Consider the following 17,186-nt stretch of genomic DNA (forward strand, 5'->3'; position numbering starts at 1 on the left):
CAGTGTTGGACAAGTCATTATTAAGGGATAATTTTATTTGAATGTCATTAATTGTTCAGAACATACATGGAAAAATAAAAGTATTAGAAGCCAGATAGATGACACATTTTTATCATTCAAGGATCCATACAAGTTGTGTGTTTGCGTACGCCACAGACACTCAGGTGTCTGTCTATGCGGAACAATTCTTAACAAATAGTTCTAAAAATAGCAGCTGTGACTGTCTCAACAGTTTGATTTAATGGAAAATCACCACCACCTGTTTTGTCTGCATGTGTGTTGACAGGTGGGCTCTGAGGGGCTATCACAGGCTCAGTGGCTCCAATCTCATGAGACCACAGGAGCTTGAAAGAAAAATCATTTCCCCCCAGTTCATTTTGTATCAGTGATGCACACTCATATCTCATGATCCTTTCTGCAGTAAATTCAACATATAGTATCCGATACACCAACAAGCCCAATGGAAATTAATATTTTTGACAACCTTATACTTTATAAAAAATATTGCACATGCTTTGCAACACACACTTAAATCCACCACCAGCAGTGACTCCAGTTATTGTTGCACTGTAGCACTTCCATTTACCAGTGTTAAAAGAACTGTAATGTACACTGTGCAAGCCAAAGGCAGAAATGCAACAGAAATCAATATTTTTGTGAGTATCAGTGAGTCGACACAGTGGTGATTCATTCAGCGTCATCCTCATCTGAGCTCTCAACCACCCGGCTGGCGTGTTCAGTGTAGTCAAAGGCAGGGAACTTGATGGGAAGCTCATTCCACTTGGTGCATTTGCCCATCTTCTTTCCGTTGAACGTCACCACAAAGTATTTCACGTGGAGGCAGGGGCAATCGATGCCTTTGTAGAGCATCATGGAACCCCATCTCTGCAACGGAAATCAGATGTTAAAACATTGTTTTGCTTTCTGTTTTTGGTCAGTGACAAACTAATCAGTGCCATGTGTACCCTCAGGGAGTCATGGCCTGAAATAAAAAGATATGAAATCATATGGTTGTAGTTTTAACTCTGGAAGCCCATTTCTGTCAGTGTGATGGAATAAAAAGCTCCTGTAAAATCATTACAGTAAGAAATATGAAAAAATAATGACTTAGTATCTCAAAATGAGAAACTCAGAACTGACTTAATCAGTAAAATTAATGATAAACAATACAAGTCATTTTGATAAAGTTTCTCATGTTGTGATACGAGTTCATTATCTTGGTAAAGTCTCATTATATTGACTTACAGGATCTTTTTTCCCTCTCACACTGACTCTCATTCTTTCCAAATTATTTTAGTGTGTATGACTGGTCTCGTTTCCCACTTTTCTCTCATTATTTTTAAAGGAGTATTTCACCTACAAAACGACCATTTGTGTAGCAATTTCTCACTTTGTGTTGCCATGAATTTGTCAAGTAAACTTTGTTTTTCTTGCACACCTCCACAGTGAATCCAAAAAGACAAAGATTTTTCATGAATTGTAATTAACGGGGACTAAACTATTTAAACATCCAGTTACAAACTCTCGCACAACTCATGCAGTATAATCCAAGTCTCATTAATCCAGTCGTATGCTCTGTACTAGGGCTGCCCCCAAATGGTCGACCAAATGTTAGTCCACCAGAAAGGTCATCAGTCTGCAAGATTTCATGTGAAACTCAGGAGCTGCACCTTGTCAAAATAAATAAAAACTTCTGTGACTAAACCATGTGGGTCCAGGTGGTTAAATACACGGCATGTGTACGGCCCCTAATTTCCAGGGCTGGTACCTGCGGTTATTCCACAGGCTAGTTAATAACATGTCGGGCAGGAAATCCAAAGTGTGGGATCATTTTGAGAAGGTGAAGGACGAACCCAAGGTGATATGTAAACTCATCTTCATTGGTCGACTACAAACATAACGTATCATCTGAAACATGGAAGTAGCTACATGCCCATTAGCCCACAGCGTCATTAACAGGCGGCTCGCTCAGTGTGTGACATGCACTTGTAGATAAAATATAGGCCTATATTAATGAAGGTTCATTAGTACGGTTTTGTATTTCTCTGTAATGTAGCACAGTGTTAACAATGTTACTGATTCTATTCTTTCTCAGACCATGAACTCAAACCATTGTGTTTTACCGCCCAAAATACATATTTGATTAATGAAATTAATATCGTAAACATGTGGAAGACTAGTCGACTAATGACCCTAATTGACAACTATTGATCGACTAGGAAAATTCTTAGTCGGGGGCAGCCTTGCTGTACTTCACAAACACATGCATTTTTACTAAAATGTTATGTTGAAAAAAACATCACCACAAACAGTCTCATGCAAGACGATGTGCATTTGAACTCTACTCAAGCGGAGCTCATACACACGTGCATGCTCAGGAGAGATAAGGGCTAACGTTTTAGTGAAAATGCTTGTGCTTGGGAAGTAGTGAGCATACAACAGAATAAATGAGACTTGGATAATGCTGCATGAGTTATGTGAAAGTTTGTAAACCAATGTTTCAATATAGTTTTGCTGTTGTTTAATGTGGTCACCAGTGTCTTTGCATTTTTTGGTTTCTCCCTTCACAATGAAGGCATGCAAGAAAAACGAAATTTTCTTCATGAATTCAGCTCAATGTCATGAATAACTGATAGACAAATAGTTATTTTGCAGGTGAAGTGTCCTTGCAAAGAGACATCTTACAACACTACAGAAACTAATCCCAAGCAATCCATGCAAGCTGGAGCTTCACGTTGAATGGGTAGACCTGAAAGTGGTATAAAACCTCTTCTCTAACCTTTAGAAAGAAAGTAAATAAGTGTATTTCCCAAAATGTCCAACTTAAAAACACCCAACTCTCTGAAATACATTTACCTGCCCGCAGTCTTTGCATGCTATGTAGTAATTGGTCTCATAATCCAGAAGTCGGTCTTGAAGATTAGTATTTTCCCTCCGAATGAAAAGTTTACTGTAAAAAAAAAAAGTCAGTATTTGAGTTGACTTTGGATACATTTGCCATGCATGCAGGGTATAATTCATCATTGGCACATTATTACAATTGTGGCATTGAGTTTATACATCATGGAATGCTGCAGAAGTCAATTCCAAATTGTAGTTTGTACCTGAACTCTGGTGTGACGTTGACTCTGTGCATGTTTTCAATCATCTGGATGTCGTCGCCAGTGCAGACGTGTTTGCTGCAGCTTCGGCAGGTAAACTTCACTTCACCCTTTGCATCCTGCATTTTTTTCTCCTTCTTCTTCTTCACTGTCATCTTTTCCACCAGTATAGCTTCCATCTGAAAGTCTGTGATCTGATGAAAGGAAAAAAAAACATCAGAGAGCGGTCTTGCATGGCAATTTGGGGTTTCAGTCGAAACTTTTTTTTTTGGAAGTGAACGTACCCGTTTGTCATAGTCTGCTTGATCTAAGGCTCTGATTTTCTCAATGGCTTTGTTCATCATGTCAATGCGGTACTCATTGACACACTCCTTCTCAGCCACCCCAGAGTTCTTCACCTCGACCAGAGAGTAACTGCTGTCCTCAGCTCTTGCTCTGCCTCGAGCCTGCAAAACGTGATGATAGAGTCAATAAGCAACCACTTTATACTGTTATTTCACTGTAATAGAAGCATAGAAGTAATAATCATTAACACACACTACAGTTCATTACACATTTGATGACTGACGTCACTGACCTGAATCATAGCAATCTCATTGGTCACAAGCCCGTATCGGATAACAAAATTGCAGGCTGCTATGTCCAGACCTTCCTCTGCCACTGTGGTAGCAATCAGCAAGTTGACTCTACCACTGTGGAATTTGCTCAGCACCTCCCTTTGCTCTGCCTGATTAACACAAAAATTGTGATGAAAAGGTTAAGTGTGAGTTGGACTTGAAGTTCGTAGGATGCTGGAGGCAAATGTGCTGCCATTTGTGTGATGTGTACTCACAGCCGTCATTGGTTTAACAACACTCTGGTCTCCTCCTCCGATCACATGTGAGGCTTTCACTCCAATGTCAGCAAACTTGGGGTTTTCCTGAATCCACTGACTTAGAGCAATGGCGCTGCGACGTGTTTTGGTGAAAATGATCCCTCTGGCCGCCTCCCTGCTGCTGAACTCGTACAGAATTTTACTTTTTAGTTTTGTCAGGCTGTCATTTTCAAACTCTGGATGTTCCGCGAGCCTCTGCAGCTCTTCCTTGTTCTCTGCAAGACAGATGTCAAAGAACTCTAGTACATTTTTTGCATCATTTTGGAGGTTAAAGAAACAGCTCAACATTTTGAGAGAAATGTTTATTCACTTTCTTGACGAGAGTGAGATCAGAAGATTGATATCTCACGTCCGTCTGGTAAATATTCCACTATAGCCAGTAGCAAGTTAGCTTTAAAGACTGGAGAAAAGGGAGACAAGCTGTCCAAATCCGCCATCCATCACACCTAAAGTTCACCAAGTAGCTTGTTTATTTCATTTCGCAAATGATCATTTGAGTATCAATTACTCACAGAGTGGCATGTTAAATTTATGAAGAAACATTTGTTTTTCTAACATGCCTCCACAGTGAACAAAGAATCCAAAAACAGAAAGTCATAGGGGTCCACATTTGTCAACAGCAAATCTACATTAAAATATCCATGAACAAACTGTCACACAGCTCGTGCAGTATAATCCAAGTTTCATTTATCCAGTCATATGCTCAGTGCTTCCCAAACACATACTTACTATTTAAAACACCTCTGCATAAAAAAACATGGATGAGTAGCACGCCTGGGCTGTATATGCAGAAATGTTTTATCTTATCTTACTATATAATCGAAACCCTATCTGTGGGCGTGTCTGTGTGTGTCTGTTCCACGTTTGTCTCCTCACTGACTTGGTCAATCCATGTGAAATTTGGCACAGTGGTAGAGGGTCATGGGAGGATGCGAATGAAGCAATATTACATCAATTGGCTAAAGGGCGCTATAGCAACCGACTGAAATTGCAAACTTTGAATGGGCATATCTCATGCCCCATATGTCGGAGAGACATGAAACTTTGTACAGAGATGCCTCTCCTCATGGGAAACAAATTTGCCCCAAGAACCCATAACTTCCAGTTGCATAGATTTTTCGCGATTTTTAATTTTTTTCTTCTTAAAATCGATCTCTTCCTAGGAAGTTTGACCAATCTGCATGAAACTACGTGGCTCATCACATAAAGGTGTACAACATCTCAAGGGTTTCACCGATCACCACGCAAGTTTGTAGGCATATGACCACACGTAATCTGAGGGGACCCCTCCATTATTGACCCGATCAAACAAAATGGGGGCGCTAGAGAGCTAACTTCTTATCTAGGCCTAACCGCCATATTGACTTTACTAAACTTGGTAGATATGTAGAACAGGACGCTTCAAGGTGACTGGAGAAATTTAACTCTAATTGGCAACTGGGTGGCGCTATAACAACAGAAAAAAGCTTAAAAAAAAAGGCTAACATGCGACCAATCGCTGTGGCTCCCCCTGTGGCCCAATGTTTGTTTTTTTCCCCTAATTTTTGGTATGACTAAGTCATGGTATGGTATCCTGTACATAATCACGGAAACTGTCAGTGTGTCATTCTGTCAGTCGGTCATTCTGTCTGTCCCACGTTTTTCTACTCACTGACGTGGTCAATCTATGTGAAACTGCACATAGGCATTGAGGATTGGCATAGGTAGAAGGTACCAATGGGTATGGACTAGTATGGTAAGGTTTTAGTGAAAATGCATGCGTTAATGTGGGAGGTAATGTGGGAGACTAGGATTATGCTGCATGAGGTGTGTGAGAGTTTATAATCAGATGTTGTGATGTAGTTTTGCTGTTGTTAATTGGATTCTTTGCTCACCGTGGAAGCATTTGAGAAAAACAAAAGAATTCAATGTAACACGTGGTGAGTAATTTATATACAAAGGATCATTTGGGGGGTGAAGTATGCCTTTGATCTGCACAAAACCACAACCGAAAAAGAGAAGTTGTAGAGAGAGGTTGTAAAGTGTGGTTGCGCAGTAGCTTTTGTTCCAGAAAATAAGTCTTATTGCAGTTGGGTTACCAGGCAACATGCAAATACTTATGTTACTTACCCATGACACAACAGCTGGTTTTACAATCTTGTTTCCAGTCTTCATGGTAAGCCAAGCTAACCGGCGGCTAGCCTTATACTAACAGATATGAAAGAGGTTTGGGTCTTTTCATCTACCTCTCAGCAAGAAAGCAAATAAGCTTACTTCCTAAAATGTCTGGCTCTTGGCTGAAAATTCAACAATCCATATAACAGTAATGATAACGACAAGTCGGCTTTTGCCCAACACCACGATACCTTTGAACAAATTGAAGAGGAATCTCTCAGTATCTGTGATCTGAATGGTCTCCTCATCATCTGGTGTTGTTTTTTGCTTTATCTGCTCCTGGTGGTATTCGTTCAGGAAACTGAAGGCATCACGCATGCGAATGGTGTTGCAGAGATTCAGGCCCTCGTTGTACTGTCGAAGGTGCTCTGTGCAAGCCCGCACTTTCTGATTTTCCTCTGTTGCGGCTAAAATGGATTGAGACAAGTTTTAAGATCCACAAAACCAAGTAATTTCTTATCAAAAAAGGAAGTTAGGCAAAGTATCCCTGAAGATGAGTATAAAAAAATAGAGCTCACCTATTCGTTCTTTTTGAACAACCCACTGTTCGTAATTCTGAGAGCCAGGTTCAGAGGTGGGGCTCAGCTCAGCATGGGCATGAATGGCATTCATGATGTTCTTAATTACATTACCAAAGGGATCCTATAAAGAATACAAACATATTACACTCTTAGCGTCATTCCTTAGAGAGAAACTGTAACAAAAAGCTACTACGAGGCCGGCTCCAAATGTCGAATAAAAATACCTCTTTTCTGTCTTCAATGCTTTCAATGATTTTCCTTGGTTCCTTTTTGTATTCTCCAAGGCTTCTTGTCATGATTTTGACAGCATCCAAGTTTGCACAAATCTATGAAAGAGACGCATGAATTACATTGTTGGATTAGTCAAAGTCAGACATCTCTACACTATTTCTATTTAATGTCTGCCTAACAGACACAGAGTTGAAGCCAAAAAGCTGTTTTCAATTTTTGACTTTTGTGGCAGTAGGAAACTTTATGGCTAGTGTGTGTGTGTGTGTGTGTGTGTGTGTGTGTGTGTGCAGGGGCAGTGTGGAACATTAAGAGCAGCTTGACTGGATGAACAGGATCCTCAATGACCAAGTCAGAGAAAGTGGAGCAGGATGTAGATGAGAACAAAAGATGAAAAAGTGAAACTGAAAGAGAGACATTTCTGTTGTTTGTAGTGATTCGAATATACTAGGTGTGGCCACAATTCAAGCATGATCAGACAAAAGTGGTTATGTCTCTAGTGATTTGTAAGGCCGCAGTCTCTGGTGTTGTTACAGTAGAGTGCATTAGAATGTTAGGTCTAACTAATATGTGTTGTTGTGCACAAAGATGTGGACAGGTGAAGCTGAGAATGATATTTACGCGCAGTATGTGCTCCTCAGCTTTCGCCAATTTCGTGGCTCCCCCAACCCCTGGTGAGGCGGTCAGGCCCAGGATCTGAGGGATGGGCACGGGCTCCTTCTGCTCTTTCTTCAGCCTCTTGTTTTTGTGCTTCTGCTTCAGGTAGCGCATCATTATGTGGTTGTAGACTCCTCCTTTCTGAGTGTGGTGGCACTCATCTATTACGATCAGTGACAGATCTACATGAAGAGAAGAAAACCAAAGATATAAATGGATGTTTTGTCAGTATGCCATGCAAAGTAGTCGCCAGTTTATAAAGAAGCAACTAGGTTAGACACAACGCTGAAGGACCGTCTCCACAGTGTTAGCACGAGCTAATTAGCAGCAGTGGCTTACATCCAATACCAAATATCAAACTTATAACAACTGCTAGCCATGTGATGCTACAGTTAGCGATTATTTTTATTGTTACCCAACAACCCAGTCTGGAGCATGTTTCTCTCTCTCTGACTGCGTGTGTGTGAGACATTGCTAGTTCAGTTTGGCGAGGTGAATCAACAGGGCATCGCTATTCTCCGTAGTTGTAGCCTGTCGTGGGACGGTGAGACGGCGCCTGGGTAGTTTATAAAAATACAGTGTGACGATATTAACATTTCATACATCAGAGGCCTGTACTGTGAAGCAGGATTTGAAGTTAGCAAAGTAACTTCAGAGTTAACTCTGGGTTTTCGGTACTACGAAACTATTTCTCTTTTTACCAGATAAATCACTGTGGCAACTCATGCAGAACAGCTAACCTGCTCCGAAGTAGGTTAACTTCAGGGTGTCGGATCACGGCCTGTCAACACCTCGATGTCTGACCAATCAGATCACGAGCCAAGTCCGGAGTCTCAGGTAAAAAAGAGGCGCTTATACCGTAAATTGTTATAGGTCAGTAGATAAAGTTCGTTGTTCCAGGGCTCTCTGTCCACTGGTTTTGAAACAGAGCCTCTAACAATGGAGAGATTGTTTACACACCTACCACATGATTTTAGCATGATTTGAACTTATGCAAAGTTTACTGTAGTCCGCAGTGATCGCTGCCATTGCTGCTACTTTTACATTCTGATTACACTCTGGGCTTGGAGATCTTGCCTCCGGAAGAAGGGCGGAAGAGCCCTGGTTTCTGGTTGTAGGCTGTTTGTAGTCTGTGTGATATTGACTAATCACGTTTGAGCCGGCTGCAGTTGTTGCCAGGTTAAACGGTCCATGCGGTGAACTAACGAGGCAGAACATAATTGGCGTCACTGCAAACTCTGAATCCATCGCAATGGTTCAGCATATTTACTTATATATAAACGGAAGTCGGAAACGGAAATTCGCCTCCTCCACCCAAATCAAACCGGAATGCCAAAAAATCGGGGGTCTGCCCCCTGAGGCTGTATCGCCGTCTGCCGGAAGTCAGACGCCGTATACAGCTGATGGATTCCGAGAATGGGGATAGTCAAACCAGATAACGAAAGATATCATGGGTAAGGTGAGCTGGCTTCGTAGTACAGGCCTCAGATGTAAGGTGGACCTGCCGATGCGCATTCAGCCCGTTCATGAGTCACTGTTTGTCTCTGTAGTAGAGACCTCACTCTGCAGTGTAGTTTATAGGCTTTACTCATACTGATCTCCCTCTCTCTTACCGTTAACTATACATTTAATGCTGCTTAAAAGTCATTTTACTTTCACATCTTTGTATTTATAATGTCCATCTGTAGTGTAGGGTGATATGGGGCTGGGGCTTTGAGACAATACCACAGCCTCATGTTGGCAGGTATGAAAGAGTCAGAACTGTTCTTTGTTTTTGTTGTGTTAGCAAGTGATGTTGGTTTGATTTGATCAGTCAGAGCTATGGAATATTACATCATCCATGTTTTCTCACTACATCATAGCCTTTCTTACCCTCAGGTGTACATAAACTACAGGTTGAAATTATCGGTTATCGAATCGGTTGCATCCCTAGAAGCAACACTAAAGATGACAAGAAGAGGAATAAATGGTGAGAGGTTCTTCGCCAGGAATATTGTACAGCGAGATTACTGATTGCTTTGTTAGAACAATAACATTTATGTTTCTGCATCTCTCACTGTAACATTACCGGCCAGGGACTGCAATTTTGTCAACCAAGCAGTGCTATTTATACGACATTTATTTGTATTTCTTAAATAAATAGAGGTGACTTTCTGGCACTGATTACAATATCTTTCTGTAAGAGAGATCCTCCCACACAAACCAGCACTTTTCTAGGAACCTGACGCAGCAGTTAAAGCCACACAATAACATATGCCGGAAAACTTCAAAAATAGCTTTGACTCATTTCTTATTTTTGTATTTTACACAAGTGTGAGTGAGCGAGGTGAATTGCAATCATTCACACGTTCAAGTTTAACCAGAGTGATACAAATGTGTCCCCAGAGGTACAAAAGAGTAGGGAGGAGTGGCAGCTTGATGTACTGTGGGTGATAGAAGCTCTCATGTGAATTTGATCAACCACACACTGATGGCTTGAACAGACGTGTGGCCTGGAAGGCAGGGGATAGGGAAAAAAAGAAAAAAGGACACGCTCTCAGGCGTTTCAACAAACAGCATATGTTCCACTGAGGTGGCTATTCCACCTTGGACTGGCGAGTGCCAACAAGAGTGAACAGCAGAGCCGGAAGACTTTGACAAGATCCTGTCAGGTATCATCAGGGGAGATGTTATGAGTCCTCTGGGTGGCTTTCTATTCCAAAACCTGTCAGTGTCTGTGGTTTAAGCCTGGGCAGATTTTTAACTCAATGTTTTAGGAAGCCTTTTTCAAAAAAAAAAAAAAGTGGAGTTATTGTGACCTTGTTTCAGTTTTGAATGCTGTTTTTTTTTGGAGTGGTGATCAAGTTGACTTAAACCAAAGGAATTTGTTGAGCCATGAAAAGTAATTCACATTCTTGTGTTGGATTTTATGAGCTTTTGTAAAACTGTACTGTAAAATCATACCGCTCAAGTTCACCCCGTCATCCTCTCCTGTGATGGACCTCTCCAAGTAATTTTCAAGGATCTGGGCTGTGCAAATGATGACATCATTATTCTTCACGATCTCTGTGAAAGAGATTTTCAGCTGGCTGTCTCCGCTGACTCTCTCCACTTTGTAGGAGGGCTTCAAAAACGGACAGAACTCAGCAGAAAAATGCTGCTCGACAAGAGGGACCTGCAGGACACCAGAGGACATTCAGTTTCATGATGCTGATGGTACAAAGTCAAGAAATAAACCTCCATCAAAACAAAATAAGACATCCATGTTGTTTGTATTACTGCAAAGCTGCTGATGATTTGAGGGTGTGTTTGTTTATGATGACAACTTTGTTGACTAGTTGTGCTGTGGCTTATAAAACTTTGTAGCCCATTGTTTGAAGATCAGGATGAGACACCCCCTTGTCTCAGAAGAGACACAATTAGGCAAATTATTTTTCTGCTCTGTTGAAAAATGAATCACCATGATCGGTTTCAGTAACATACAATCACTATTCCCCAAGCTCTTATGAAACTCAAAAAAACCCCAAAAAACGTTTATAGCTGGAAAACCTTTAATCTAAAATGGAGTATGTGTGGTCTTTTCCAGTGCAGAGCAGATCACATGCCAAATAGTACCAAAGTGCAGAGGAATACCTAAATCCTATGGCATGTAATTTGTGGTGAGCTGACCCACATGTGCAAATTGACTGAAAGATAGAATGTTTTCTTTGGATTTGAAAAGGAAAGAAGTAGGTCAGCATAACAGCGCACAGACGTAAGTCAGGTATACCAGGCTCGGGCTGTTGTACCTTGTTCACCAGGACGACCACTTTCCCTGAACGCCCCTCTGCCCTCCTGCTGTCCAGATGGTGTTTGGTAATATAAACTGCAACCCTGGTTTTACCACTTCCTGTCGGGAGGCATATGATGATGTTTTTCCCCTCCAAGGCGGGTCTAGCGACCTCCATCTGATAATCTCGAAGAACAATATCTTGTCCTGGGCTTCTAGCCGCTGCTACTAGATCTGTAATGCAGAGCAGACGTTCAGACAGACAAAATTTATTGTCTGTGTCTGCAACCCACCATTACAGGCATTACCAGGAGGAAACGACTGTGCTTGACATTGTTTGTGGTCTCGGTCCTGTGGTGGGATGTGTTCTTAAAGTGCCCTTAAAAATACTGTATGCATATGCACCAAATTCATAGAATATGTTCTACATTTAAAACACAAACAATGAGGAATCTGACTCAACCTTGTAGACAGTGAGTTACTTATGAGAATATGCTAAATAAAAAGAGTAGATACGATAAGCTTAAGCTTCAGACTACACCTGTTTTCCTTTTAATGTAATGCCTTGTTTTTTTTCTTTATTATGTGCATTCATTTTGGAAAAAATGTCCACAAAGACCAAAATAAATTACCACGTTAATAAACTATACTTTCATGATTTTAAATCCCAATTAACACTGCATGGAGCACCTATAAAACAGCTCGTCTTTGGTAAAGATGTGAACACTGTGCACAATAAAATCAGTGAGCGGCACAGCTGTACCATGAAGTTCAAAGATTTAAGAACTGTGCCAAAAGCAGGACAGTACGTGCATCAGATTTCTTTGTTGCAGTACAAAACGTTATATGTTACAAATATAAAACTGGAAGTCATATTTGGTGGGTTTGAGCCAATTCAACTGCTTCACATTTTCCAGAAATAATAAAACATCAGCCAATGTGTAACATCTGCATGTATTTATCAATCATTTAGATTTTCTCAAGCTGCTTGGAATGTATCATTTCATCGTCATTTCAGTAATGTTTTCCCTGTTCTTGAGGTCTATTGTGTCTCATCTCCTGTTTGCAAGGACGGCAGAATTATTGTGATCCACTTTAGTCAGACTTAAAGTTGTTGGCACGCTATGACTCATTTGCTCTGTCTAGGCAGGGGATAAAACATGACTAAGATGCCATGCACAATGTCCACGTAAAACCCCCAGCTACCTTCAACCATAGACTGTGTAAAAGGTTATACATGTCCCCCACTTATGAGTTCAAACTCCCAGAAAGTTTTAATTTTCCCCCAGTGCAGACAGCTTTTAATTTTCTGTCTCAGCCTTGGTATGCCAGAGGTTAAAGTGCTGTTTCAAACATCAGCATGGAAGTAAATACACATCTGTGCTGATGGAGAAATAAAGCTTTAACAACAATAAGATGTAAACAGCGGCCTGTTTGGCCCCCTGGATTTTACTAGCAGTTCCCAGACGTCAAACTTATTAGAGCAGGAAAGTCAGCAATTAGCTGCGTTTAATGTTGTTCCAATAAGAACAGAAAACCCACAGGCTTATTTTTCAATCTGATTCAGTGCCATCATGAAATTAATTTCAGGAGAACCACAAATAATTCTGCACATGCAACTGGTTTCTCAGTCTGGCGGAACCATCTTACATGTGATCCTTTCTGTTTAAAGCGTTCAGGTTTGTGGCATTACTCACATTAATGAGACAAACTGTGCTGTAACCTTATATTAACAACATAACGGATACTTCCTCTGTTAATTCATATCATATAATTATTTCCACTGCCTCATTATTCCACATGCCTCTCCGCTTGTGCCACTGCTCTGCTCTGGGTTGATTATCGCTGAAGCAATCGTTAATTATTTGAACACAAGGTTGGAAAGGCACTTTATATGAGCACGGTGTAGTGAGAGATGATGCAGGAGCTTTTGAAATAACCAAACAAAAAGGAGCCTTATATAAGCAACACTCCACAGTGACTTGAATGAAACTTTTCCTTTACATTACCTTACAATGCACCATGTGGTTTTCATTTGCGGCTCTGGCTATGCTCTGTCCTCTCTGACCTCTATGTGGTTCATCATGGTACACACATGGAACATATTCTTTGGTGTCGAGCAGGCAAAAATGTTCCACTTGCAACATGTTCCAAAGACTCTCATTATCCTGCTTTTATGATACTACAGGGCACCTATACATAAGAGGACATTTTTTCTCCCTTTGACCTGAGTTTGGTCTTTGTGTGCGGTCTACTGGGACCAGAACAGAGCAGGTTTCTTAGATTACTTTGAATATGTGAACAACATTAACAGTATCATCAAGGGTGAGCAAAGGGTGAAACAGTCCCACCTGGTCGTGGGCGCTCCAGGCTGCTTTCCCGTTGTTTGGATTCAGTGCTTGCTCCTGCGTACAGGTCTGAAAGGATATCAACCAAGGTATAAAAGTTGAGAAAGGCAGTAAATCTTATTCTTCTTCACCATGCTGGGACTACTAGCTGCTAAGGAGTCAGTTAATTCAACTTCCCAAAAAGCAAATGTCACAACTGGTGGTATCTAGTTTACTTGCCAGGACTTTGAGATGTCTGTCTGACACATGTGAATCTTGTGCATGTTTTTGATTTACTGAGGAAACAGTTTTATGATTGTGTCCTGATAAAATATTTGCCCATAAAATGAAAGCGAGCTACATGGACAGACACCACTAAGGATAAGTGGGGTATGTGTGTTGTGAATTGGGTGAACTGAACCATAAACTACCTCCTGCACTGGTCCTGACTCCCACTTGGGGTTGCCAAAGCTTCATTGGAGGGCTGCAAGGCCTTCTTGATTTTACGAGGTGTAAGAAAACTCTTCAAAACAATTATACAGTGGGCCTGTAGCTCAGCATTTTCAAATTTTAGATTATTATTCAAGATGTAAACCTAAAAAAAACAGAACCTTCCCTCTCTGCTAAACAGCCTCGTCCTGCATTAGAAAAATATGCAGTTAAAATAACCAAAGGGCTTTCCATGAATAATCTGCTTAAATTCCTTCAAATCACTCGTTTGACACAAACTTCCTGAAATGTTCTGTACTGTTATTGTTATGTAATGAATATACTGTGAAATATCTACAAAGTGTCAGTTGGTCAGGGGCTGTCACTTTACTCAATGATAGAAAAGGGGCCGTTAAGGAGAAAGGTTGGGAACCACTGGCCTGTTGGGTAGTAAGAAGGTCCAAATTCAGTTATTAGACTTCACATTATGAATATGCACTGAATCAGCACTGCAAACATATATAGATTTTCCACTGCTTGTTGAACTGAGGTGTTCTGTAAGACCTGCTTCATTCTGAGGCTCCTCCTTGACGCTGATCTCCATAAAGTCGGGTCTATCGCCACCTCCAGCTGCTGCTGGAGCTTCACTTCCTGTACAGTCATCTTTCAGTGGAAGACATGTCATCTCATCTGAGGCGAATGAGAGATAACTAAATCACACTTTGGGAGTTACTATAATAAATAACCTCTACTAAACACAGACACATTTTCTCTATGCCACAAGACTGCCTGATGGCATTTCCTATCATGGGTGTGTTAGTCACCTTTTGTGTCACAGTCAGTTGATCCAGTCAGCTCAAAATACAGGTTCCGGTGTCCAGTCTCACGCAGAACTCTGAGAAATTTAGAAAACCATCCATGTTGACCTCTTACGATACATCTCAGGAGTTCACGAGCTCCACTCCTGTTACCTTGGTTTGTTGTAGTAGTTGTCACCTACAAAATGAGCAAAGTAATAAGTGGAGAAGAGAGGTTATGCAATCAGAGAGGAGTGCTGTGCTCTGCAAACACATATGAATGCATTTGTCTGCCATCTTGTGGCCACAGGCTGCAATCACACCCACTGGGACTTGGGGATTTAAAAAGTTGAAGTGTAAAAAGTACACACAGAGAAGTTGTATTCAAACTACATGACAGTTTGTACTGTGGATGCAAATTGTGAGACGTTTGTTATTCTCTCTTAGATCATAGAGAGGCTGATCAATTACAAATAAACAATGATGCGACAGCTCACTTTCACAACAGTGTACTTACAATCTCTGAGTCATCCTGGGTGAGCAGGCCCTCAGAGAAACAGTGGACACACACATCTACAGTATTCATGTCCAGAAGACGGGGGGAGAGTAATTCAACAAGCTTGACACAGTAATCATTCTCTGCCTCCACCTCAGGTCTGGGGGGATTGGCCTGAATGTATTCCGCAGCAGCTTCACATCCTGAATTTTCCAAGGCGTTAACAAATGCCCTGAACCAGCCAGGCTCGTGTGGCTTCTTTATGACAGCGGATATAAGGAGATCTGTAGCCGCTAAATTACCATCGGTCCTCGCCTTCTGTCTGATCAGCTCCTTTTGCTCGGTTTCGATAAAAAGCACATAATCCAGAACCCGCTCCACCACAATCCGCTCTCGCAGCCTCGGCCTACAGTAATCAATAAGATTCACATATACATCATCCTCCTCAGAAGCCATTGCAGCTCACATAAACAACAACGCTGCTCGCAGGGGACTGTACAGTCCGGATCCAGCAGAGGCATAAACTACGTAGAGAAAACGATGATTCACAGTATCAAGGAAACCGAAACTCTTTCACTTTCATTTCTCCCAAAGTCTCCAAAATTGGAACTGGCCACTAGATGTCAGCATTGGAACATAGTAGGTGAGTCTTTGCACGTCCTAAGACCTTACAAATATTTTAATGTAACTGACCGAGGCGTTTACATCTGTTTCCTATTGTTAACAGTGGTTGAATGTAACTAAACACATTTACTCAAGAATTATACTTAAGTACAAATCCAAAGTACTTTTATTTCACTTGAGTATTTACCTTTTATGCAACTTTATACCACTCAACCACATCTCAGAGGTAAATATTGTACTTCTTACTGTACTACATTTGTCTGACAGCTTTAGTGACTTAGTGTGAGATAGGCTACTTATTCATTAGTATATTATATGTCCAAGGTCTGGACTTGCAACTTAATCAAGCAAGTTCACTTTGCTTTTTAGCCATCATAATTAAGCCATTCAGCCTGTTTATAGAGGAGCAATGTGAATTCCGTCATGGTCGTGGAACAGTAGACCAGCTCTTTACCCTTGCAGGGCTGCTGGAGGGGTCGTGGGAGTTTGCCCATCCAGTGTACATGTGCTTTGTGGACTTTGAGAAGGCTTAGGACCGTGTCCCTCGGGGAGTCTTGTGGGGGGCACTGCGAGAATACGGGGTACCGGGGTCGCTTCTATCAGCCGTCCTTGTATAATCAATGTGAGAGCTGTGTCCACGTACTTGACAAAGTCAGACACGTTCTCAGTGGGTACTGGCCTCCACCAGGACTGTCCTTTGTCTCAGATACTGTTTCTGATATCCATGGACAGGATCTCAAGGCGCAGGTGATGTGGTTCTGTTGTCATGCTGTCATCACACTATGACCTCCGACATGCACTGGGGTGGTTTGCAGCTGAGTGTGAAGTTGTAGGGATTAGAGTCAGCACCTCCAAATCTGAGGCCATTGTTCTCTGCCGGAAAACGGGGGATTGCCCTCTCCTTTCTCCTTTGGGAGAAAGTTACTGCCACAAGCCAGGGAGTTCAAGTATCTTGGGGTCTTGTTCATGAGTGAGGGAAGAATGGAGCGTGAGATGGATTGGCGGTTTGGGCTTGTGATGAGGACGCATCGCTGGACAGTTGTGGTAAAGAGGGAGGTGAGCTGGAGGGGGAAGCTTTCGATTTACTGGTCCATCTACGTCCCAATCCTCCCCTATGGTCATGAGCTCTGGGTAGTGACTGAAAGAATGAGATTGCGGATGCAAGCAGCGGAAATGAGTTCCCTCCGTGAGGTGGCTGGGCTCAGCCTTAGAGATAGGGTAAGGAGCTCA

General features: G+C 41.6%; 1 protein-coding gene across 1 annotated transcript; it reads right to left on the reverse strand.

Annotated features, from left to right (window-relative positions):
* Positions 1-14: 14 nt before the first annotated feature.
* On the reverse strand, positions 15-15,920 carry ifih1 (interferon induced with helicase C domain 1). Its single transcript, XM_049593999.1, has 16 exons — positions 15,354-15,920; positions 14,864-15,035; positions 14,604-14,729; positions 13,635-13,700; positions 11,303-11,517; positions 10,479-10,689; positions 7,500-7,717; positions 6,875-6,976; positions 6,648-6,771; positions 6,321-6,536; positions 3,934-4,190; positions 3,679-3,828; positions 3,386-3,547; positions 3,105-3,295; positions 2,857-2,950; positions 15-885 (listed from the first exon to the last, which is right to left on the reverse strand). The coding sequence occupies exons 1-16, from the start codon at positions 15,786-15,788 to the stop codon at positions 688-690; spliced, it is 2,937 nt and encodes a 978-aa protein (XP_049449956.1). The 5' UTR covers positions 15,789-15,920; the 3' UTR covers positions 15-687.
* Positions 15,921-17,186: the final 1,266 nt, after the last annotated feature.

The sequence above is a fragment of the Epinephelus fuscoguttatus genome, linkage group LG13 (assembly GCF_011397635.1).
Source record: "Epinephelus fuscoguttatus linkage group LG13, E.fuscoguttatus.final_Chr_v1".
In the NCBI taxonomy this organism is placed as follows: Eukaryota; Metazoa; Chordata; class Actinopteri; order Perciformes; family Serranidae; genus Epinephelus; species Epinephelus fuscoguttatus.

Bases quoted from the DNA above. Each gene is read 5' to 3' on its own strand.
- ifih1 (XM_049593999.1), bottom strand. From the start codon at position 15,788: ATGGCTTCTGAGGAGGATGATGTATATGTGAATCTTATTGATTACTGT. The intron at 6,537-6,647 runs GTGAGCTCTATT...AATCCATTTTAG, and splicing joins TGTTCAAAAAGAACGAATAG to CCGCAACAGAGGAAAATCAG. The intron at 4,191-6,320 runs GTATCGTGGTGT...TCTGTCTTGCAG, and splicing joins CCTCTTCAATTTGTTCAAAG to AGAACAAGGAAGAGCTGCAG.